The sequence below is a fragment of the Ptychodera flava genome, chromosome 22 (assembly GCF_041260155.1).
Source record: "Ptychodera flava strain L36383 chromosome 22, AS_Pfla_20210202, whole genome shotgun sequence".
Lineage (NCBI taxonomy): Eukaryota > Metazoa > Hemichordata > Enteropneusta > Ptychoderidae > Ptychodera > Ptychodera flava.
This window is the reverse complement of record NC_091949.1, coordinates 10,349,753-10,375,913: the sequence shown is the minus strand read 5'-3', so window position 1 is coordinate 10,375,913 and position 26,161 is coordinate 10,349,753. Positions and strand designations below refer to the sequence as shown.

General features: G+C 35.8%; 2 protein-coding genes across 9 annotated transcripts in view; one reads left to right on the top strand and one right to left on the bottom strand.

Moving 5' to 3' along the window:
- Nucleotides 1-26,161, bottom strand: part of LOC139122652 (annexin-B12-like) — a 365,245-nt gene that overhangs the window by 219,880 nt on the left and 119,204 nt on the right. The window lies entirely within an intron of this gene.
- The window catches only part of LOC139122648 (cGMP-dependent protein kinase 1-like), a 194,028-nt gene that overhangs the window by 119,576 nt on the left and 48,291 nt on the right, over nucleotides 1-26,161 (top strand). For all 6 annotated transcript variants that reach the window (XM_070688236.1, XM_070688235.1, XM_070688234.1 and 3 more), the window contains exon 2: nucleotides 11,559-11,725. In XM_070688236.1, coding sequence (XP_070544337.1) covers nucleotides 11,559-11,725 — 167 coding nt within the window. The remainder of the gene's footprint in view (nucleotides 1-11,558; nucleotides 11,726-26,161) is intronic.

Genomic DNA, 26,161 nt, shown 5'->3' with positions numbered 1-26,161 from the left:
GTCATGCTGGAAATCTAATTTTTTGCAAAATTTCTGGCTATGATTTGAAATGGACAAAATCTTCAGCCTGATTTAGAAGCATCAGTTGAAGTCTTCCATTGTGAAATGCTTCATAAGATAATAGTTCCAAAGAAATTTCAGTATACTGTATGGAAATTTGAAAGTTGCTTCCATGATGTGATGATTTTCATTATCGAATTTTTGTTAAGATTCAGAAATTCTGAGGCATAAGGAAGTACTTTTCATCATAGAATCTGTGGAAAAGTACTGTCAGTATGAATCTGGTTTCTCATTTGTCCTAATTTCTGAAAACGTAATTGCTGTGAAATCAAAGGAGACAAGAATGAATTTCTAACAGATTAAGAATATGTTTTAAAGTTCAATTATTGTAAAAATCCAATGTGAAGACTCATATTACTGAGCGTTTATTTTTTATGATTGTCTGCTTTGTGAGGGTTATCTGAGACTTCTGTTTCTTATCTTAAGAAGTGATGTGAGTGTGTTGCGATTGCTTATCTCCAGAGCATTGCCCGTACGTCACCTCCATGATCACCCATGGTACTCCCCACACACGCTTGCCGCGTCATTATTGGGAAAATAGAGTACTCGGTACTTACACTACTGCCAGACAAAAGAGTGAAAACAGATAGCCAGCCATTGCGCCATTGATAAGGATGCACGGTTTCCATGCAACACGCTGCAAATACTGCAGTGAACATTTGTCAGGATTTCTTGAATTTTGCCGTACTCCAAGACTAGTGTCACTGTAGTTTTACATGTAAATAAACATTGCTATCTTTTTAAAATTTCTTTGAAATATTTTTTACTAAATGAGCACAGACAAATAAAATTCTAGAATATTAAATTCATTGCCACAGCCATTGAATAATGTAAAATAGTCATGCAGTTTCTTGGATATGAACCAGATTATAATGTTGTCAAAAAGAAAATGACGGCCAGAGAAAAAAGTATGACTTTTGTACATCTGAACCCAAAATGGAAATTACTTCCCTTCAAAGATTATAACTTAAGTCTTCCCCCCCGAAAAGCTCAGTAGCTCAGTTGAGCGTGCTCAGATTAGAATGAACACTGATGTTGGATAGCCAAACTAAAGAAAGTGGGCTTCATTCGGGCAGAAAATTGCGGTAGTTAGTGGCCATGAATCCCGTGCCATACTGCCTTGTTAGGACACTTCGTCGGTAGGGAGTATTATACGCTGGATGAGTTCGCAAAATGATCTCGCCGCCGCCATGTAAAAAAAAAACATGCAAATTTAGTAGCCTTGCAAGCCCATTCCCAAAATGCAGTTGATAAAATGCTTTATGGATTAGGAAGCAGGGATTATGAGACACGTGTTATGGCAAATCTTTTCAGCGCTAAACTTAATCAAAAGAACTTGCCTAAAATATTCATTGGCCGGGGCTAGTGGAAAAGATCACATAGGTGGTTCTGTGGGATACTATGAATTTTTTAGTGGTACTGATATTTACACATTAGGGTTCACAGCTGTCAGGCGCTCAGATGTGATAAAATATATCTATACCAATTGTAAAGAAATACTTTTTTGCATGTAGAGAAATTCTCACATATACCAAGTTTTCCAGTAGACAGCATCAACAAACCTTGTAAGACATATGTTTTTAAGTGTTTTTTAAATATTTTTTTTTCTAGTTTAGTGAAAGCAAATACAAGTAATATGCTGACTATTGCAAGTCATTGAGATACGGTATGGTTGTTACTCTACAGGTGTTGTCTGAACCTGACCATAGAAAAATATTTGGGAGTAATATACTTATTACATGTACAGAAGCTATTTTTTTGCAAAAGCTTCAATATGATATACCGGTACCGGTATATACGTATCAACTCCTGAACACCTTTGCTTTGTGGTATACCAGCTGGTACACTCACTGTGTGTAAGTTGTTATTCATTTCAAAGTGTACAGTGTACGTCCCAAGAAAGGAACCACATGCACATCGCAAATGCACTGCTTGGTCATTTTGTAGACAATTTCAGAGATAACGTTAGCCCAGAAATCCACATCAAGCAATAAATTTGGCTTTTTTATTTGATCATAAACCTGCTGAATCCCTATGGCCAGTGCACTGTTGCATCATGTCAACCAGCTGTGGATGACACTGTGCAGTCTTATGGAGTCCAAGGTTACTGGACTTAAGTACATATATCCTAAACAATGTGACTGGCATTGATTTGTTCTGTGAACAAGTGTTTGTTTTAATACTTCAAACTGTACAGGTATTCAACTCATATATTTTCATTGTCTGGATTATTTTCGTTGTAATCTATATGTCACAAGAATTTTGAAGGATTAATCTTAAGTCTACCACAGTGACGGAATTTTTATGAAATCTTCATATCAGACTTAAATTTGGTAATGGGAAAATTACTGGTCCAGGACTGTTTACAATGTTTGTTTACGTTGATCCACCCTAGGGAAAGATTAATGCAAAGTGTTATAACAAAAAACGCCCAAAATGATGGGGGCGGGGTGTACTGTAGAATAATATAAATCCTGTATTTTATGCCAGGAGAGGTCAAACCGAGCTTTAGCATGGGATAATTTTGTTTATTCAGTACTAAAGTATACCTACAGTACAATGGATTACATTTCATAAGAGGTAGTGGTGATCACATTTTGGATATTACAATTTTTGACCCGCAAAAACAAGCAGGAAATTTTTAAAAGCAAGTACTGTGGATGCAACAGCATCTTTGACTGTACGTCTGCAGTATCAAACGTGTCACAGTTTTCTGTAAATGTTTAATATGGCAGACTTAGCTAATCAATGATGATGTCAGTTTGAGTCATAGCTGTCATTGCTAGCGTTTTAACATATACTGCATGCTTCATTGCTTGCCACGATCTTCTATCTTACAGACAGACAGACAGACAGACAGACACTGTCGTTGCTAGCGTTTTAACATACTGCATGCTCCATTGCTTGCCATGATCTTCAATCTTACAGACAGACAAACAAACAGACAGACAGACAGATCAAGAGAGACACACACAAGACAAACAGATCTCTGTGTGAGAGCGTTGTGTTTTGCTATTTTCTTTTTAAAAAATTTATCTGGGATGTTTTCCTACAGACACAACAAACATGGTCTAGTTGCAGATTTGAAACGTTAACTTGGTATAAATATTTAAGCTAAGAAAAGAAGATTTGAGTAATCAGAGATTATTTGTGCTTCAGCTCTTTCTAGAACAAACGATACAGTTTGACTTTATCATGTAACATTGAATCTACTGCTATGATAAAACATGTGATGCGAAACGCAAGATTTGTACCGCATGTTAATATTACATGGAAAGTAATCAGTATCGTTTCTTATCAGATATCTTAACATTGAACTTGTGGGATTTCAACTTGTAGTTTACAGGTTGTGAGCGACATTGGCTCAGGATTACACGCATGTAGCTTTCAATCTGCAGGCTACACCAGAAGGGTTTCATGCGTCCATGAAATGAAGTCTAACTTGGAAAATGAGCCGAGTGATACCTATAAAAATGACCCCCAATCAAATAGCGCATGTAATGATATGAAATTTCACTCCAAGGTAGATGCCACAAAGTGACCTCGGAATTTTTTTTTGCCAATATCAATAATTAATCTCAATAATGTCAAAATTGGTGATTATTGACTGCTTCACTTCTCATAGAAAGTGAAGATGATTTTTCTGACGTGTCATGTCACATTAAGGAATCAATATTGGGGTAGATCAATTTCAGTTGCACATTTCAAGGTAATTTTGATCTAAAAAAGTGAGGCAACACTGATGCGGTAATGAGTAAAACAATGAACAACAGATCTGTTAAAAGTAGTCTATCTTTTGTCTTGAGACAAGAAAAGGTATATAATTAAATAAATGTCAACTATGAAAATTGAAGAAATATGTCTGCACTTTTGTGGTTACAATTACGATCAGCATTTGAGTATCAATAGCAGTATGCGGAATGACCGTATCAGTGTCCTTGCTGGCTGGCATACCTGAAGAAGTGAAGATTTCTTTATTGAGCTAATTTCAATAATTCTCAGTCGAGGGAACTCTGATCTGAAAAACTAAAATGTCTCAATGTGGTTGGGTGAACTCGTGAGAAGGTTACATCATAATTTTCATGACACGCTAACATTAGCGATTCCTGATTCTTATACAAGACAGTATGACAATGTATGAACTGTGAAAATTTATCATGTGATGCATATTTTTGTGACCCTTGTAATTATCATATGTGATGGATTGGATGAATTAACCAAGATTTATTTTAAATATCAGAAATAGTTCACAGTGAAGGTGATATGATTTCGCAATTGGGGAGTAGTTTTCTTTACGACAATGGAAAAAGCTGTTGGGCAGGCTAATACGTTCATAGTATGTTTGAGTTTCTGAAAAGGTATAGTTGTTGAGTATTCTACAGATTTGTTGTAGGTATCAGTCCGACAGTCATTTTACTTCAAACAGCGTGTGAAAGGTACATCCGTCTCATTAACACATGCAGCCTGTGGGAATCAGAGATGTATTGCTGTTGTTGACAATTTACTACTCTTGTCTCGCTTGAATTCAACTGTCGCTTGCAATTCAACTGTCGATAGTTACATTGTTACATGTATCGGGTACACAAAGTATGTTGACAAGCCAAATACTTGGTATCTCAATGCGCTATACAAAATAAAAGAAATTGCAGTTCATTGAGGGAAATAAGACACTGAATAGAGAGTAAAACATGATGCAGTCAGTGTAGATACTGGGTACTTTCATGTTATGTACCAATAAAAACAGTCTTAATGCGCAGGCCTGAAGTATAGGGTAAGCACACAGAATGTCATAACAGTAGGTTCTTACAATTTGAAGGAGGTATGTACATGTATCACTTGTTTAGCTCTCAGTCATAAGTTTTATCTCTGTCTCTTCTTGTCCCAAGCCTGTTTAGATCAATACTTTTAAAGCTTGTTTAAACTGGTATCATCCAATTTTGTCATGGTGTAAAATTGCAGATTCAATGGGATAATGTGATTTTCAGATTTTTAAGAGAGGAGGCCATATTACTTTTTATATGTTTGTAAAAGATTACAGCAGCTGCTGCATATTAAGAAAATATTCCGTCACTTTGAGTATGAAAAAGAAATTTTGAGTATGAAAAAGAAATTATGAATTTTTATCATAGCTTTGTATTTTTCCGCAAAATTATGGCAAAGTTACACACACCTGACAGTACTTTCGATATTATGATGAAGTTGTGTTTGTATCCTCTAAGTACCGTACTTATTCATTTCATATTTAAGTTTTGTGAAGCATAGCGTGATGTTCAAGAAGGAAAACTTGATTTCAAATATTTTGTGCACAGGTTGGGGTTGGTTACCAGCAGGCCAAGTAAACTAGGATTTGTAGACAGTTATTGTCTGCTTCACATGAGATTTGAATTGACATGACATAATTTTTTATCCACTTTTAATAATGTCAACAAGTTCTCTCCATTTTTCCAAACCAAGAGCAATGAGCTGAATGAATATTGTATCAAAAAAACCCCAAACAGACTCAGCATCAAAGGTACATGTTTATACCCATAGATAACTGAAAAAAGGACGAAATTTAGGAATTTGCATTCCGGGGGAAAAAGCAAGAAATGTTGTAGTATCTCATTCCACAGTGATTTTGGAAAAAGAAGAAAAAAAGGGAGAAAAAAGGAATGAAAATTGCATCACTACTACACTTTTGCCAAATGTCAACAACCAGAAATGAGTCTCTATTTTTCATGTACTTAGCACTTGAAAAGGATTCTTTGCACCGCTAGAAAAATGCACTGAAAGCTAACTTTTCATCCATTTTGACACTTGCTATTATTAGCTTTTCCCGGTATTTTATCTTCTTATTTGTATTTTGCAAGTGACAGTTTAGACCGGTGATTAATTGAATGAAAAGTTAATAAATGAAGGTTATAGAATTTAATTCAGTAATTGCATTTATATCATAAATGTATGATTTATGAGAGTCAAAGAAGGATAGACCTGGTGATGAAAGATTTAAATTTATGTTGCAAATTAGAATTACTCGGTGCTGATGTATTTGAAATCCGTCATCTGTTTAGGGTACACTGGTTTTGGATCCATTAATTAATGACTAACATGATGATGGACACACCTAGCATTGATTAAAAGTGTGTATGCAATTAAATTGGATGTTGATATAAACTTTATCCATATGGTTGCTACTGGCAGTGGGTGGTTTATATTGATGATGTCGTAGTGTCCAAATAAATTTGTTGTAAATCAACAACTGGCACCTTCAGCAGTCATATTTACCAGTTGTTTGAAAACTTTCAAATGTGAATTCTCTTAAATGGCATATTGTAATCTCTATAGGCAGGGTGCATCGAATAGTACCAAACTTGTTTTCAGTGAATTTCACCGTGACAAATGAGGTTATATTTTAAAAAATACCTGTTGGAAGTCTGACAGTTTTAGCGTTTTTGTTTAGTCCACTTTACTTTGTTTAATACGGTTAAAAAGTTTTTAGCAGATCAAAATGATGTTGATGATAGCGGTATAAGTAGTATAGTGTGTCAGACTTTCTATTTATTGTTGAGCAACTCGACTGACTCAGATGTGTTGCCCGTGAGTTGCATTTGTAAATATTTTGTTGTCATTCGAACACAGCTTTTCGTATCCATTGACATTTATGTTATCAATGTGCCTACCATACATGTATACTGACAATCATTTCCTAAATACAATCATTGTTATTTTGATCTGATTAGTCATACAGGGTACATGTTATTTTGAGTACATGTGCTCAAAAAATAAATGTCAGCAATCTGAAAATATCAAAAGGTTTTGTAAGATATCAGATCTACAAAGGGTATGAGTGTTTATCATGTAGAGTGGTACACGGTATTTAATTAAACATAAAGAAATATATCACGTTCAGGTGTAGAATGGAATCTTGACTGACGACATTTTATTTGAAATTTTCTGCACTGCATTAAAAGTTGATGTAAGTGACTGAAAGTAAATGAAGTATTAAATGACAGACTCAAACTTTTGCTCTAATTTTCTTCATGCAAACTTTCCACTATTCAGTCAGGGATCACTGCACTGTCTAAGTTTTGGTGTTTGAGAAACAAATTACCCAATATTTACCGATAATTGAAATTTAAAATGGCCGCCATCTCTGAGTCATCTCTATGGGGCAAAATAAAATTTCGGAGCTTTACAAAACTAAGCTGGTGAAAACTTTACTAGACTTCAAAAGCTTTAAAATAAGCCACCAAAAGTGGTAATCCAAAACAGAATTATTATAAAAGTTTTAGCGTCTGATTATCTGTCCCAGAGACACATTCTGTCTGAAAATTATTTCCTTAAAATGGCAAAAGAAAATCACTCTCGTAAGAATTTTTTTTTTAAAGACAACAGTTGAGGGAGTTACTTGTCAGCTGTTAATTTCATGTTTTAAATACGTCTCCTTTTAAAGAACTTGCCTTTGAACCAAACTCAGGTGTTGCACTTATTCAAACATACGGTACATTTTTCATCCAGAATCAAACATCTTATCATATATTCACGTGACATTGAGTATATCTCTTCAGCTCTGCGAGGTATTCATTTGTTAATCCAGAAGGTCAACAGAGAAACAGTAAGAAAAGTTTACTGCTATTTGAAGTTTAAAGAGGGAAGATTCCTCGGCAGTTAAACTTGATAGATGAAGGATGAGGCAGAACAAGCTATAAAACCCATGGCCTCACTGTAATGGATGAATGTAACTCAAGTTTTGAAGTTACTTGGTATGTGAGCATCGTTGCAAATATCAGAAGAGAGATCCGGTTGTCAATTTGTGTTGTAAATAACCGAACAGAACGATTTCTGACTTCCGTTCAAGTTAAGAGCGTTGTAAATTTCAAATCAACAGATAACCAACCTTTTGAATAAAACCACCTGATAGAGGAATTGTGAAATGTACATGGTTGGATGCAGTCATGCAAAACCAAACAACTGTTTTGAAAATCTACCTGGAAGTTTTTATGATTCAGAATGATAGATTTAACTGTCAGTGAGTAATATTTCAGTTCAAGTAATTTTTTTTTTACCAGGTGTAATTTTGTTCTGTTGCACCATGTACTGGAAATGAATTAAGTCTGTTGTCTTACACCAAATCAAAACACCTAATGCCTTTGTACACGTGGGTTGGTTTGTTTGTGAGTTCACTGAATCACATCCATACATACCATCTCAAGAGTATTATAAAAATTATCAAAGAAATACCACATTGAGAATTAAAAGTTTACTAGCATTTTCAATTGAACTTTCTGATCTTGACATATGCTCAGGGGTTCAGCTCTATTGTGATACAAGCATGTGCAGCTGTTGCAAGAGACAGCCACAAGTGGCTTTCTAGTATGCATATAAAACTTTTTTCTGTAACACACGTACCGGTACAGTCAGCAGTCACGACCATTGCAATCCCATAATGCTTTGCACCTATCACAACCCTAACTTCATGCAGTTCTCTAATCTAGATTTGCCAGTGATAAAGTTGCTACGATAACACACACGTTTAAAGATATGGAAAAATAAAATCTATTTGCATGCATTCAGAGGGCAAAATGTAACCTGGTCTGATGCAATGGTCAGGGTTTATGTCAAGGGATAGTGTGCTTACACAAAGTACCCAGCAGTGAAGCTAAAGATCCTGTCACCTAGTCATCGAACAAGAATATCTTCAAAATTATCAGACAACATACTGTTATTGACCATGAAAAGTGTTATATAACTCTTTGAATTGAAATGTCCTACTGTATGTGAGAGCTCAGGGGCTCAGCTCTATTGTCACAGTATGTGCTTTATCACTGCTGTGGTGCTGTCTGAATTTTGGCTATCACACTCTCCAGATTGGCTGAAGTGTAATGCCATTCATTTTTCATAGATTAAAGATACCAGGAAGTTATTGTTGCAATGATGAACACGGTACATGCGCTGTATAAAACCATCATTGTTTATTTAAACATATTCCTAACCCACATCTGTCTTTGAAAATTGGAACACCTACAGTTTAATAGAAAACTATGTAACATTGTTAAATTGGCTTAGCTTTTGAGTAGAAACGGTAATAATGCTATAAATATTTATGCAATATTATATGTGCACATCTCTCTCACTGGAAAGGTCTTTTCATTCTGTCCTTAAAATTATAAGCAAGAAAGGTCAGTAGATACGTATTTTAAAGATCGTGTCAGCTTATCATTGACTGCAATTCTGGCATCAATAGAAGACTTTAGAATTTTAATTCCTTGAGAACATGTTTTCCGAGAGGAGCAGTGTGCGGTATCTGTACTCAGAGTAAATCCCTGACTCCATTAGCATGCCATGTGTCTTGTTCAATGTAGCAAATGTTATTTGTGCAGAAATGCATTACAAATCCATAAAAAGGATTTCCAGAAGCGCGGCTCGCCCCGTGCCTCGGTGTTTTTTACATTGACGTTCAAACTCTTGGCAGTCTGTACAAATGAGTTGAATATTTTAAAGTCTTGTATTCATGATCGATTTTAATGAGGAAAACTTGGGAATTGTTTGCGTTGAAGAAAAGAAAGGAATACGGCGGCACGGTGTGACCATTTTTCAAATCATGTTCCGCATAAATCTTGCGTGAAAGCTGAGTAATTCCATGCATTACCTGCTATCCTTGAAGATTACTGAATGACTTCGGCGGTGCTTCTTAGAAGCTCAATTCACTGATAATAGTATGCAAATCTTGGACTTTATAGTGTCTTGGGAATTTCTAGAACGGATTAAGCTGACTTTTCACATGGTTTGTAACATATCTCAAATTGTGTTCACAGAAAATGGGGTGGAATAACATTGATGCTCTCAACTGCTTCTCTTGACTCTTTGACTCATGCGGTCATTTCCACTCCAAGTCGTTCGTCCTTACCGAGTTCTGTATATAGTCCTCCAACCTGAGAATTCACTTCATTTTACGATATTAATTCCCACTAGATAAAGTCTTGAAGTTGGATATCCAGCTGCTATGCGCAGCACACATCTCTCTGCCCATCCGTAATGTCTGAAGCCAATTACTCAGACATGCCTCGAACAAGATTTTTCAAACTGAACCAAAGAACAACAAGCTGCAGATCACATACCGGTACACGAGCTTCTCAATCTTCTTCTTATGCGATCCAATATGGCTTCATGGTGACAATTTCATCATGATCTGTCTCGGCTTGTCAGTTTTGTAGCCGTTTCCCTCTCTTCCAAGTACCTTTACAAACTCCTTAATTAGAGCACACTATTGTACACGAATTATGTTATTTTTGGGGATATGCAACACACAACAGCTGGTATTTTTTATCACATTAAAATTTACAAGTGGGATAGTAATAGTTCTGACGGTTGGTGTTCTTCCAAACACAACAGCTTAATATGTGATCCATCAATGCATGTTTTCTCAAAGGTAAATTTAGCGGAAAATCATCCTTGTATCCCTAATAGCTTCAAGTCTTTGTGAGAGAGTCGCCCTGTTCCTGGTGCACAGCAGTTGGTCTCAGACTCGCAGACTCAGCCTATATTCATCTCACCATGTTTTCAATACTTTTATACCTTCCATACCACATGGGGATTTTTTAAAGTCATTGTCTGCAATGACTTGAGTTTCCAGGAACTTTTCGCAGTGTAGAATAAACGTTTGAAATGCTAAAGTTATGCCTTTCTATATGTTCTTCAAATCATGGTTTAACCTGTATTCATTTATATATATATATATATATTATATATATATATATATATATATTTATATATATTATATATATATATATATATATATATATATATATATATTATATATATATTAGTATATATGGTTGACATATTGTATCCCATCAAAAAGGTTACAGCATTTGTGTACATAGTATGCCAATATTAATTTATTATATTGCTTGAGGTAAAGATTCTTTCTTCAGTTGTGACCAGAAGGAACACAACTACCCCCATAAAAATTCAATACTGTGTATGTTGTGTTGTGTGTGTAATATTGCATGTAAGTTTCATAGTATGAATATATTTCAGAAAATGCAAAATTAAACTTTCCATTGTAAGTTATCATATCGTATGTGGATATCTGATGTTTTCATGAGCAACAAGTAAGAACTAGACTAATTGAAATTTATAAATTTTTATAAACTGATGAGGTGTTTAAACATTGCTTTAGAATGGACTTCAGATTATTGTAGTGATGAATACAAGGGAAGCTACCGGTATGTAAACTGAATTTGCAATGACTGTGAGTCGATCACCAGTGAGATGAAACTGTCCAAGCTGCTTAATATTGGTGATAATATCTGCGGAGAAAATTATCTTTGCAGTATAGGTGTGCGTGATGCATCACATCAGAATAGACAAAATAACCATGAAATTAAGACCAGCATTTTTCAGGGTACACAAGATTGCTTGTTGTAATCAACAAGTATGAAGACTCTGCAATCTAGAGGGACCCTCCTCCGGGGCTTTGGTTTCTAACCATGATATTGTTTTGTTGTATCTTGCAGTGCAAAGGAATGTATCAAAATGGCCATCTTAGATAACGATTTCATGAAGAACCTGGAACTATCTCAAATACAGGAAATAGTGGAAATTATGTATCCGGTTGAACATCCCAAAGATAGCTGTATTATCAAGGAAGGAGATGTGGGTTCTCTAGTGTATGTTATCGAAGGTTAGTTTGATTTTCTAGAAAAAATTTTCAATCATGTGACTGTCCTGGAAATATTTGACCAGTACTTGTGCATGCATTTGTATTATTATGACCGCCGTCAAGAGATCAATGTTGGGTGAAAAACTTGCAGGTCAACTTCAGGTTCATGGGAATTTTGACTCAAAAATATTGGTATCTGCTGAAATATTATTTTTCTGCCTTAATCCAAGTTCCTTGAAGTGTAAGTTCAGTCAAGATGGACGGATGAAGTTACAAAGGGGTAAGAGTGTTTGAAGAGAAACATAACTTGTTTATCCAACATTAAAGATTTGCACTCGGCAAATACAGATGTGTTCCCCATATGTTTTGAAAAATATTTCAATCTATGAAATATCAGTATACATTTGTACTCCATTCCCGCCTCTTACGCAGTAGCCTGGTGCTACATAGCTGAATAGAATGCTGCAACTTTGCAGGGAGTTGCAAGATCAGATATTTTTTATTTTCATCTAAAAAAATATGCCTGAATCAGCCAGAATCAACCTGCAGAAAGGCGGTGATCAGGTACTAGTACATGTGGTTCCAGTCGCAGTGAAGTTTGAACAGATAGCACTGCCCTGTCTAGTAGAAATCCAATCAATGGCATTCATTACTCATCATGGCCATGATGAGCCTGCCTGCAAATTAGTAACCATGGAGATTATCTAAAAGCAGTGAATTCTACAGTCGTGTCTTGTGTGGCGTGGAACTCTTCTTTCGACAATAGGTAGCTTCACTCACACTAATTGGTTGTGGAATTTTAAAGTCAGTTGGATATTTGACGGACAAAATAGGACAGGGAAAGTAATGAGACTGCAGCAACAACGCTGTATGGCTGGCATGTGGAGAATGCCTTTCTGTTTTACTCGACATGTACACACAGTACATGCAGCACAGAGCCATGTATCGGCCATTCCAGGTGATTTCACATACCACTAGTACTTCATTGTACACAGAAATAAGCTGCGGACATCTGAAGTGGAAAGCTAATTTACTAAATGTGTTGTACAATTCAGTCAAAAGTTACCGCTAATTGTGTAATGTTTTTTCAGAACTATCTTTCTTTCTATGACTGTAACTTGTTTATCAGTAAAGCATTTCTTTGGATGATGTCATCCGCCATGGGGTTAAGACTCTGTGTAGACCTAAAGTTTATAGGTTAAGCTGTTATTACAGTTGGCTTGTTCGGCTCCATTTTTTCATCAACATTGACACAATTATCTGATTTAACCCTTTTTTTGAACAGGAGAAATCCTCGCTACAACCAATCAGGCATAGATCTTTTACGCTTGCCAATAGCCATTGTGTGTTCAATGGCCTACAAAAAAGTGCGAAAGGATTTGTGCCACCGAGATGTAGAAATAGAAATAGATGCTGTGAAGCTAAATTGTAAAGTTACATTGTGATGTCAATACAGTTAACAAGTTTCAAGTCCTGGTGTTTCTCTCTTGTTTATATTCAAATTTGTTATAAATGCTGAGTTGAGCAATTTATTCTCTTTGTGATAAGTATTTTATTTTTAATACATGGAATTCTTAATCATTCTTCCGTCTTGCTGAATGATCTTGGCTACAATCCTCAAAATAGTCTTTAGGTTCATGAGATCAGTCCATATTGAAAAAACCTTTATATTGAAAATCAAGTTGTAATCTGAGATACCCTTTCCCATCTCAATATTCATGAAGTTGGAGCAGATCACTAAAATGTCGCAGGTTGCACATAGTGCAACGGTTGATGTATCATGATCAGTCCTTTTTATGTCATCGTAAAACCAATGTCTCAAAAGCCCTTATCAGGGTCTTAAATTTCCTGTTCTAGACATTAGACAATAGAGCTATGAATCAGCCCGGTATGATCATACTTTACCTGTGCCCAATGATGTATTCGTATGGTAAAAAATCTTTAACGTGTCAAAACAGTCGTTATCTTGGTTTAATACTGCAAGTCTAAGCCACGTCACAAATAATTTGTGAGGAAAACATGCAGTATTTACAGTTGGATTAACGTTATATCCACATGTATCTGGGATTGACATTTGAAGATAAATCACAACCAATAAAAACAGGGATGTGCCACTGATTCCTGGCCAGCCCCTGACCAGCAACAGCTAATCCTTTCAACCATAAAAGTAAAAAAAAAAATCATAAAATTACCAGGTTTTAGCTAAGTAATAATGAACACTTTCTAAGCAGATTCTAAACTCACAGACATATTTTGTTCCTATCCATCCATGTCTCATAAATTTTGTCTGCATCTAACTTGTTCATTGATTTAAAATAAAACTTGAAGAATCAACTGATTGCAAGACACAGAGTGAAACAATTTGATTGTACCATCTGATCATTATCAGCTACGGTATATGTTTGAAAACATTGATGTTCTGGTAGTTTAGGTTGTACTGGTGAAACTTGGGCCCCCACTGATGATACCTTGGTGACATTATGTGTTCTTGGAAGAAGAAAACTCAATTACATGGATACGTTGCGTCAGCACCATCAAAATTCTCATAAACCATGCTGTAATGTAACTGAACAAAATTGTGAAGAATACGACCTGTCATCAAATACTATTTTATTGAGACAATTTGGCTATCCGTGAAGATATATAGTGTGTGTATGAACGAATGATGCAGTCTTCCTTACTCAACCTGCAACCCCTGTGCCGCTGTCATTTATGTAACTTCCTCTAACCGTACAGCTTAACATCGCTTTGCATAATATCCAATCTTGCTTCATGGAAGTTCTGTCAGCTTTCACTCTGACAGTAAATGTCATCAAAACTCCCGCGATGCTTTGCAAGTTGAAAAGATTAGTCGCCTTACACCTGAAAATCACATTTTCCACAACAGTTCAGAAGCTGTACATTGCCTAATGGCTAATTTTGTTATGCAGATTGGCATCTGTCCGATACAGCGTTTAAAGGTTAATATCATTTCTCTCCTGTGAAAATTTTGTTAAGTTATAAATTGATAAATCTAGTCAACGATTGTATTCGTCAGATTTCATCACAAAGACGGTATTGGTAAGACGTCAGTGGTGTGTTCCACCGAGCTGGGTATTCACTGAAATTCCCTGGTTTCTTGATTTTCATATTTCAGCTCATTCAGTGTTCATATGCATCAGGACAGCTATAAATGTCATATGAATTTTTGCTGTACCTGAGTGAGCTTTTGGGAAATTATTGTGACATTTTATGAAAAGCACCCCTGGAAGAGCATGCAAACTGACAGCATAATGGTAACATTGACATGTCTAATATCCATGACATTTTGATGATGAGGAGAACTCGATGAGGAGAACTCATTTACTCTCATTATTTTCTTTTCCATGAAACATATGTCTGCAGGACAACATTTCAGATGCACATTGTCAGGATATCTCTGTCAGAGAACATCAAAATAAACCTCTTATTTCTTACAACAATCTTATTTGACTGATTATGAAGCAAAATAATGCGCTTTTTTGTGGCTATGATGATTTGAAGTTTGGTCTAAAAGATTCAGCCATGTGCGGACGCTTCGCAACATCAAATCGTACACCACTACTGAAGGTGCAGTATTTGGTATCTGTTCTCCAACAAAATCTTGCTGGAACCGATTGTATCGCAGCATCTATTTTATTGATTTATGCCTGTTAATAGGACTGCCCATGTGGCTTGAGAAGAGTTTCATCGAGATTAGCATATACATGAAGGTAGCCGGGCTATTGCCCTGCCTATTAAACCTGTAGCGAAACAAATAACCAGTGGATTACCTTGTTTGTTTTCGTCAAAGTCACGGAACGGCTGAAACAATCTACTGTCATATGAACACTTCGCCAGCAAACTTTTCTTCAGTTGGTTACTATGGCCAAACAATCGCTAAATCATATCTCTGGGGCAGTGAGTAAATGCTTTGCTGAACCCAGCATTATTTTGTGATGAAAACAGTCTGAGAAACAAACTCAAGAGTAATGAAGGTGACGTGTTCGTAACTTGACCAACCATATATGAGAGGTTTATGATTCAATTCCTTGTGCCTATAGTAATGGACATTCTATGTGCAAACAAATAGACTCATGATGTTTTCGTGACATCTCTTGCAAATGAATGCTACTTTCATTCTCATGAGCAAAAGGGTTTTTTGGTCCCACAAACCTATTGAAAAAGCATGACTGTTATACATGTAGCTGTTGCCATAAAGAGGTCTGTTGTTTACGATGATGGCTTCCCTTAAAAATATCATTCGTCAGACAGCAAAGAGATGGTCCAATTTCCGGTATACTGGTATGTCAGTTGAACTTATAAAGATCAATCTTTCACTCTGCAATCACGTTTCTCCCCGCAAACTGCTTGGTGAGCATTCCACTATGCTAAGTGAAAAAAATGCCATAATGGTGATTTTGGAGATCAGTTTGTTCAAGAAGTAAGTGCAACACAAAACATGTGCGGTTGTTTACATTCACCGTTTCGAGCGATTATGTGGGCCAATGGATTGTTGAATAACGCTATTGTCGTGACCACTGTGGTCATTATGTATGTAACGATACCCATGTGACAGATATTAAAATTAGACTAACTCTTATTTACATGTTGGAGAAGCCTCGCTTCTCAGTTGTTAGTACATTATTGTTCTGCAAGTTCACTACAGCAACCTACAACCGCGCATTCAGTCGTCATGTAGAGTCAGAGATCGCAGAGAGCTGTAGTGTCGGAACATGACTGAATCCAGTGGTCTGTGATGAAGTTGTAATTACTAAATGATATAAGTAATTGAGCTTAATATTTTAGAATGTACTAGTATCACAAATTTGTAAATTTACAGATCAGTAAATAATTAAACAAACAAACTTGCAAGGTCACTGAAATATGGGATCATTATGATGCAGATGTGTTGCCTGAACTTGACCATAAACTGTATTTGTCTTTGACGATTTTGAAAAACCAGGAGAAAGAAAACAGATAAATACCGGTAGATCTGTAATTTTGAAATTCTAACAGTAGACAAGGGAACTGGAAGATTTAATTTATGGGCTTGATCTTTACAGTGACTTTATTCAATTTTGTTTACCCAAAATTCATCACTGAATTAATTATCAAGGTGAAATTTCCTTTTCTTGCTGTGAATCCATTGATATACTTTCTTCTATCCAGTAGGACAGCCAATGAATGATTTGGTAGTATTTACAGTATATTGTCACATATTGTGATTACAAAAAAGTAATGAGGACATTTACTGTACAAGAAAATTACAAAAGCTCACATTAGCCCTGAAAGCAAATACAAAGTGGTTTTTGAGTAGTTTTTGTCTATGTGTTAGAAAGTACTTGAAGACCATATAGCAAGATGTGGATGTTTTGGCACTTTGCCAAAATCTGATATGAGTGTGAATGACCAAGAGGCACACTAGATCATTATTTATATATGAAAGATTGATTTAGAAATCACATATTTCTGTATTAGTTGTAATTAAAACTTAACAGTCCAACCATGTTGTTGTTGCAATCATACATGGAAATGTGTAAAGTGATTTTGAAAATAAGCATGTCAAGCTATCAGCATTTAATCAAATAATCAGTTGTTTTCTAACTGAGTTTCATGACACAGGAATTTATAAAAATTAGTCAGTTTAAGGAATTATGAACTGCATTACTTGGCATGATGTGTGCAATGATCTGTAAAAGAATTACTGAGTACCTTGTTTACCTGATGTGTGGTAATTCGTAGTTTACATTATGTGATTTATCAGACATCAAAGAAAAATGGAAGTGGTGCATCATAATGAACAATCTTCATTCGTTTCCATGGTAAATTATCTCTTTAACGCAAATCAGTAAATATCCCTTTGAGATCTTAAGAGACTGTTTCACTATCATGAGTTATTACGTATCCGTTGAGTCAAATTTAGTGCAACTGTTTAATGGTTTCGGTTCAATGCTGACTGTATCTTCATCATATTTTCTCATTTTTACCGTCAAATTGCTAATGTGTCCATTTACTCAACCTGCAAAACATTACATACCCTAATCGTACGGAATATATCTATCTCTGACAAGGAATTTCCTCCATACATGAATCAAGTCTTTATCCATTTATCCCTTTATTCTGCAGATTATCCATCCATCTATTAATCAACCTGTTTATTCATCCTGCCCATCACATCAAGTAATGTATCAATTCATTCACTCAGCACACCTATCTTAATATTTGTAACTGTGTATGTAGATGGTCAACCTGTGAGCTAGCCAGCAAGATATACAACCAATGCAACTGTTGACTAATCTACCAGTAGCGTAATATAGCCATACAACGCACCCATACAACCATGGATTCATGTGCCACATATATTGCACGCATATGATTGTGTGCAGTAGTGCAGATAATCACGTCTCATCCATCCCATTGCATGGAACAAATGCAGGTTACAAGGTTACAAGCTAATTTCATCCAACCCATCACATGGGATTTGGCCCCCATCTCCTCTAACACTTTGAAGGTGTGCAACACTTCACATTCATCACAGCATTGCAATGGCTGACAACTCATTTCATCAAACCAATGGTACAGTTGCAATGCTATTTCATCCAACCCATCACATGGGATTTGGCCCCCATCTTCACCAACCCTTTGAAAGTGTGCAACACTTCATATTCACCACAGCATTGCAATAGCTGACAACTCATTTCATCCAAACGATGGTACAGCTGCAATGCTATTTCATCCAACCCATCACATGGGATTTTGGCCCCATCTTCTCTAATACTTTGAAGTGGTGCGACACTTCATATGCATCACAGCATTGCAATGGTTGACAACCCATTTCATCCAACCAATGGTACAGCTGCAATGCTATTTCATCCAACCCATCACATGGTATTTGGCCCCATCTTCTCCAATGCTTTGAAGGTGTGCAACACTTCATATTCATCACAACATTGCAATGGCTGACAACTCATTTCATCAAACTAATAAAACAGCTGCAATGTTATTTCATCTAACCTATCACATGGCATACAAACCCATCTAATCTAATCTAATCTAATCTAACCCACTACAAAACTAAGGTCTTGTCTAGGCTTTTGCAGCCTACATGACACTATTTCATTCTATGCCAGTACTGACTGTATGCACCATGTTGAGATACTATCAGCAATGAATAAGTTAGGTCAAGAAGAGGATATCAAAAGGAAGGTTTTTATCCAACCATTATTAAATGCCCCTAACAAATTGTGCAACATTGACTGTAAATAACGCAAAAAGCTATATTCTCTTTCTTGATTATCACACACACAAGTGGAATTCATCCTAGATTTCTTGCAAAATATTTCCTATCATTAGCAGTGTACAGACAAGGAATAAAGTGCAGCAGCTCCGTGATGTTGAGGGTCGTTCTCATTTAGCATTATCTGAAGTATTAGATTAAGACATATCAGCTAAGTATCAACATTATTGCAATATGCTCACACAGAGTGTTGCCATTTCACCTATTATGTGTCATTTTAGTAAACTGATAGCGAGTAAGCTTATACTAGTCAGAGCGTCTGCCTATTTCATGAACCAATCGCTTGATATACACTCGTATTTCATTCACACAATCACATGACACAATAACGATATTTAGTTCAACCCATTGCATTGCACGCAGCCCACCAGACATTCCATCCTTAATTATCACCATGAGACTCTCTGAGTCTGATGAGACATATTTGAAAATTGATTGACCGTATCAATTCTGCCACCCAAAGTCTAGTCAGACTGATAACATTCTTGATTTTCAATACATCCAAAAGCAGCTTTTGTTATAATAGTTAGACCCCACATAGGGTCATTCTTTCATGTTTCCTATAACATTTTATCTTACCTAATCTTTGCCAAGCCCCCCTCCCCTCCCTGCTCACCATCACAACCCAATCAGGTTTCACTGTTCACTAGCTTTGCGAACCCCCAAACCATGCAATGATGTGTGCTGTCGCCATTGAACATTTCTTTCATTCTGGGTAATAATTTATTCAGGAATCTCCAACTGGAACTCATTAGTTCTGATACTCACTGATCCATACGACATCCAACGTGGCATTCATCAAAACAAATTTCAACCCCTTACAAGTGTAATATGCTCTCCGTTGATTTGAAACATCGTCAATTTGCCCCGTCTCATCAGCTGACTCATGGCTGTCTGACTACCAGTAATATATTCCAACACAACATTACTGTGCTGTCTTTCACAACATCAAATAAAAATACGGTATTGCTCAGACCATATGATGACACTACGACAGTGCGTGGCTCTTTCTAAATACTTTAGATTACCTGCATGCAAGACAGGCCTTTTCCACCTCATGCAACTCTTTACCCCGTCCTCAATTTCCTGTCAGCCAGACAAAACCATTCGTGCTGCAAAATGTCCCTGTTTAATTTCCTCCTAATAAGAACAAGTGCTGTTATTTAATTACCGCAGACTTGGGTATTCTGCTGCCAATTGGACGATCTCTCTTTAAAGGAACCAAAATCTCAAAATAACCAGTATCAAAACAAAATGCTATGGTGCACATTGAAAGTTATAATATTCATCGTCTTATGTGTAGATTGTTTATGATGTTCTTAATTATGCTATGGTTTCTCATGTTCCAAATTCGTGATTTTAATAATTTTGGAGTAATCTTAGTCATATAACATCATCATTTGTTAAGGCTTTGAGCGCTAAAGTCAATTTTTGTTGCCCTTATAACATATACCTCAGTCAATTTTTGTCAGATTTTTGCCAAAATTTTGATAAAAAACTGTGACCAATGAAATGTTGTAGTCATTTGGTCTAAAATTATCAGAAAAATTACAGAAAAGTTCATAAAAATTGGTAAAATGTTGCACTAAAATTTTGGTGGGAAAAAGTACAGCACTCAAAGGGTTAACATATAATGTTTATGGCGTGATAAATGTGAAAAAATGTCTGTCATTTTTTAATGAAAACATTTTATTTTCATGTTTCGTGACAGCATGTTAAGGATTGTCGTAATCATAAACTGATGGCCACATAACTGTATCTTGGATGCATGGTTGTCATAGTTACATTGATAATATGTACCTCCATACTCAGGTCTGCAGTCTCATTAGTGGATGGTTCCAATTGTTGAATTCAATATTGAAGACATCATTTAAGTGAGCTGTCTGATTTCCATTGGATCATTTGGTTTGAACTGGAGGGAAGTACCGAGTTTATCAGACAGAATGAATAGTACTGAACAATCCACATTGATAAAAAGTAGCCTGGTTGATGAAGATATACAACCTAAAAATAATACGTATTCTTTGGTTGAAACCATAGCACGATACATATAAATATACAATTTACCCTATCTTCTGTGTACTGATACAGGCATCAGAGAAATGTCACATATAATACACTTTCTATTTTGCTTGATTCTAAACAGATAATGCAGCCATATCAGTTTACAAAATGACTTTTGTAAGTCATTTTAATCACAGCACTTACATGACTTTGAAAGTAAAAGATTTGCCCCAGGGATGTATGACCTAAAATTTTATATTTTCTTGGAAATATGATTAGAGACGCATCAATTTTTTAGGATCATTAGCTTCCAAAGGAAGATATGGGGGGGGGCCCCAAATTGGTGTAAGAAGACTAGGGAATCAAGACCCTGGGGTTAAGGTGTTTCAAATTGACATCAGAACCTTCAAATTTAGCGTACAGCTAGAAATATGGAAATCGGTTTTACCTTTGTACATATTACTAAAACATTCATGGAAATTTTATAGTTCTTGTGTGCAAAAAGGTCATTTGTAGTGGTATGGTGCTGTGATCGTGTTCAAAGTTTAAATGTTCAATTTTCCCATATCCATCAAATTTAGAATTTCTCATCGCAATGTTATGAGTACCATTGATGAAATAGCATTAATGAATGTAAATTTATTTGTAATCTTGAAAAGCTACATCTTTATGTGAGAATTTACATTTGATATATATAATCATATATTTAAGAATAAATGATGAGGAAAATGATTACAAAGTTACACATATGGCCAAACTCAGATATTTTCCAAGAGCTTTACTGCAAAACATGGTCGTGTATACCTACCAGGGCATGTATTTACAATGATGCTTGTCATACAGTGATGCTATCTGTCTGTTTTAATGCACACAATCCGCATGTTAACATACCAATTTGTAACTTTGTGCAAAACAGGCATGCTTGCACTGCACCGGTCAAAATGGGCGTGTTATCAATATAGTCAACTGCTCAGTATCACTCTGCCTTTAACAAGTTCAATATGCAATAAACATAAAAAACGTCAGCCATTTTTTTTTCAATTCAAATCAATTCAATGCCCCCCAAAAAAGAGCAATATTTGTGTCTGAATCTGTCACTACGCAACAACATTCAAACTCACCAGATGCAGTGATTTTAATATTTGTTTATGATGAGTTAATATGAGCATTTAATATATCCTTGACTTCGTAAAATCAAATACTTCAGTAGATGGTAAGAACACTTAGTATAGCCTTCCTACCTTGCCTCTTTTCAAGATTTATTTACAGTGTGTTTTCATATCAATACACATCAAGCTAGGATGAAGATGAATAGATCATGAGACAGAAAGATAAGTGCTAAATTACTGCTAAATTCTTGCTAGCAAGCGGTTACACAGTTCTGATTTTATAGGGAATACTGCCTTTCCATAATCACCTTTTGGTTGGAAACCATTTTTCCTGGCAGAGCTTCGAAAATGTACTTAAAAGGTCAAAATTGATCAAGTGTAAGCTGCAGACAATTTTATTCTTGGGTGTTTACCTTTATGAAGTGTTTTTGAGTCGGCTGACTGACTGCCTTACAACCAGATGATAGATATTCTTTAAGTCGTTTTTGTGATCTCTGTACCCCGCATATCAATATATTTTCAGTTTGTTTCTAGCTCTCACAGAAGTAAATATAAACATTGCAACGATACATAACCAACTGAAAATTTCTTAGTGTTATTTTATGAGTATGTTACTGTGAAACAAGTAGTGTGTTTGTAATGGCTTCTCACAGGTTCCATTATGAAATGGCCGTCAGCAAAAAGGGGATTATGGTATTGGAAATTCCTTTTGGGTCTGTCTTTTATGTGCAATTTCAATTGTCGATTTTTCTAAATTCTGTAATATTTCTGATCATCCAAAGGAAATCATTAATGGGTACATGAAGCAGTATCGATATGTCGAAGAATGCAGCGGACTGAAGTGAGATTATTGTTCACAAAGTCTCCTGGTTTTTTTTGGGGATTCATATCTTCATTGTCAGTTTCTTTAATTTTCAGGGACCGAGTTACCATGGAAATTTGTACATATTTGATTTCAACATATATAGATCTTGACATCCAATAATTCAATTTTCTTTATAGATGAAAGACACATGTTTTTAGTCAGTATTACCATACTATTACATTTCATTGGCCCTGAGCCATGAGTGGAATATTCTTCCTGGATTTTCTTTCTGGTTGATAACTTGTCTTGTATGAGCATTAAACATCCATGTAGGTTGGTTGTTTCACTAGCTTGACAGATATTTTGAACCTGTTTGTTCTTATTGTAGTTATGTTATTAGTTTTCCCAGCCATGCACTAAAAAAACCAAGATCATAATTACCACAATTCACACGTGGAGCCAGTGCAATGTTATATATTGTGTACCTGAACCCTGTCATCACTGTGGTTTTGCCCAACCCTATTGTTATCAGTAGTGACCATGGAGCTTACAAGAAATTAGAGGGGGAGGGGGAAGGGAGGGGGGAGATGAACAGGTTAATCATTCTATGTGTAAAACTCTGAGGAGAAAGTTCTTTGAATGTCTGTGCATAACATCAATATTTATGTAGAATGATTTGTAAGATCTGCTGAGGTGCTGGTAAAATTGCCCTATTTTATTTCACTTTTCTTTGGAGACTAGCTGTAGAGCTTGTTTTTTTTCAGCAAGATTTTTTCCACCAAAATTTGATTGGCCCTCTCTCTTGCTGCAGGTGATACCGGCCTGTGTGTGTCCTATCAGCTTTAAGGCATCTGATAAATTGGAAGGCTTACCTGCTTTTGAAATTGATGGTAGCACAGCCCTAAAAATGGTGAAATTAATTCTTCGGGCAGATGAGAATCAATCATACGTGTACATACACAATAAGCCGCAGTTTGTCAATGAACAGTTTTCTTTGTAAAATTGAATGTCCAATAGTGGAGACTGTGAATTGCGTGATTTACATATTGAAAAGAATGGTTTTTACAGTTCATTACTTTATTTACAAGTAAAATCCTGCCATCGATGGATATACTTAAGAAAAGTGATATGAAATCAAGTGAATGCAACGTAAAGCTAATATGCAAATGAAAAAAAGGTACCCCGTGATCAATAAATTGTAAAACCTGATTTTTGAGGAAGAACAACATTTCCTTCAAAATGTACAAAGCCGGAGGAAACACTCTGCTTGTACTTTTCACATATGCAAAGTTTATATATTTGCAGACTTCAATGCTAAGCTACTGAGAGTACCATTTCCAAAAAAACTAATGTGTAACCATCTCAGTAATGAAACGCTTTTGGTCAACTTCTGTCCCCATCACTTGTGATTGCAACTTTCAGCGATGATATTCCTTCAAAAATGTGCACCTCCTCTTGTGGTATTGGTCAGACTTATGATAAATATGCAAATTTAAAGTCATGTGGTTTGACCCCAGGGATGAGACCCTCATGATAGATGATTCAAAAGATACCATGACAGTTTTGACTTTTGTGTTCAATCCATTGAAACTTAAGTCTATGATACAACAGACCTAACTGACTAAAATATGTGCCAAGACTCTAGTAAAGCCAATTTCTCATATATATGTAACACTTTCACCGTCAATCTGGTTTTCAGTCAGATATTTGATTGCAATGTGAATTCCCACAAGTTTGTGGTGTCTACATTTATGCCTGGCAGGAGATTGTCTGCAAGCCCTGTGCCAGAATTTCCCAAAGATGCTCCTTAAGCCATTAAACAGAAGCCAGTCAGTTGCATTTGAAATTTTTGCAAACTCAACGCAGGATCAAAATCAGACTTGACCCTAATTACTCAAGTGACCTCTTACCCATGATGACTTGTTTCAATAAAACTAAGTGGTCATATTCAAAAACCAAGTAGACTAGGGGTTTATATGCTCTGACATTGTATTTACATGTTGAATGAAAACTTTATAGCTCTGCGGGCCCCATCCAGGGTTCTTTAAATATGTTTTATAATGTGTTCATGCATGATCACTGCTGGACCATTTATTTCCTTCCAGCCCAAAAGGCTTCATTCAACTTGCATGTGCCACATTCATGACAAAGTAGTTCCTTTTTTCTTTTCTAAGGAAGTTTTTCCCGTTTTGAGTACACCAGGCCTTAGAGAAGCGGGTGCTTACCTGGCCTAGATAACTACCTGGAAGTTGAAATCAGAAAAATATGTGTTACAATAAAAAAGTATTTTGTTATAGAAAAGTCAACATCAAATTGTAAATTCCAAGAGTTGATTAGCCATATACCGCATGTATATTTATTGTTTTAATGAAGCAGACAATTTTATTTAGTAGATGGCTGATATTCTTATCAAAAATACTAGTAGTGATAAGATAAAAACATTCTAAACTATAATTCAGCCTTTGAGCGCCAAAGTCAATTTTTGTCGCCTTTACAACATACACTCCAGTCAATTTTTTTTCAGATTTTTGCCAAAATTTTGATAAAAAGCTGCAACCATTAAAGTGTGATGTTCTACTTGCTTCAAAATTATCAAAACAAATACAGAAAAATTCCTAAAAATTGGTAAAATGTTGCACTAAAATTTTGGTGGGAAAAATTACAGCACTCAAAGGGTTAAAGGCTAATCAGAGTCATTGAGTACGTCTTTTCACATGCACAGAAGAAAATTAATGTTCCTGTCCACACCAGAGACCATAGATTTTCAGAATAATATTCTGTGGGTTACTCAATTCAGATCGTAGAGACAGCCATTTTCCATCCACCATCAGCAGACTTTACAGCTTGTTCTTTTGGCAAAACCAAAATATCCCTAACTTTAATACTAGTTCGTGAGAGTTTCAAAAATAGTCCACCACAGGGTTTCTGTGTTTTTTTATTCTATAATGCACAGTATGGCAAGTAATTGAACATCTGTACACCTGCCCTTTTATCAACTTTGAGAGCTGAAGGCTACAACTTTAAAACTCACTGGGAAAAACGATACATTTGTAGTAGATGATTCTAGTAACAACACACAGGGCTTCAGTAATACATAATAGGAAAGCTAAATTAATAGTCCAGCCTTGTAGTTGGTGTGACAGATATCTTAATTTGACTCAGTTGCTGTTTAAAGGTATACAGTCACCTGTAATCTAAATATGCCCATATATGGTCAAAGGGGCTTTCCTTGGTATTCAAAA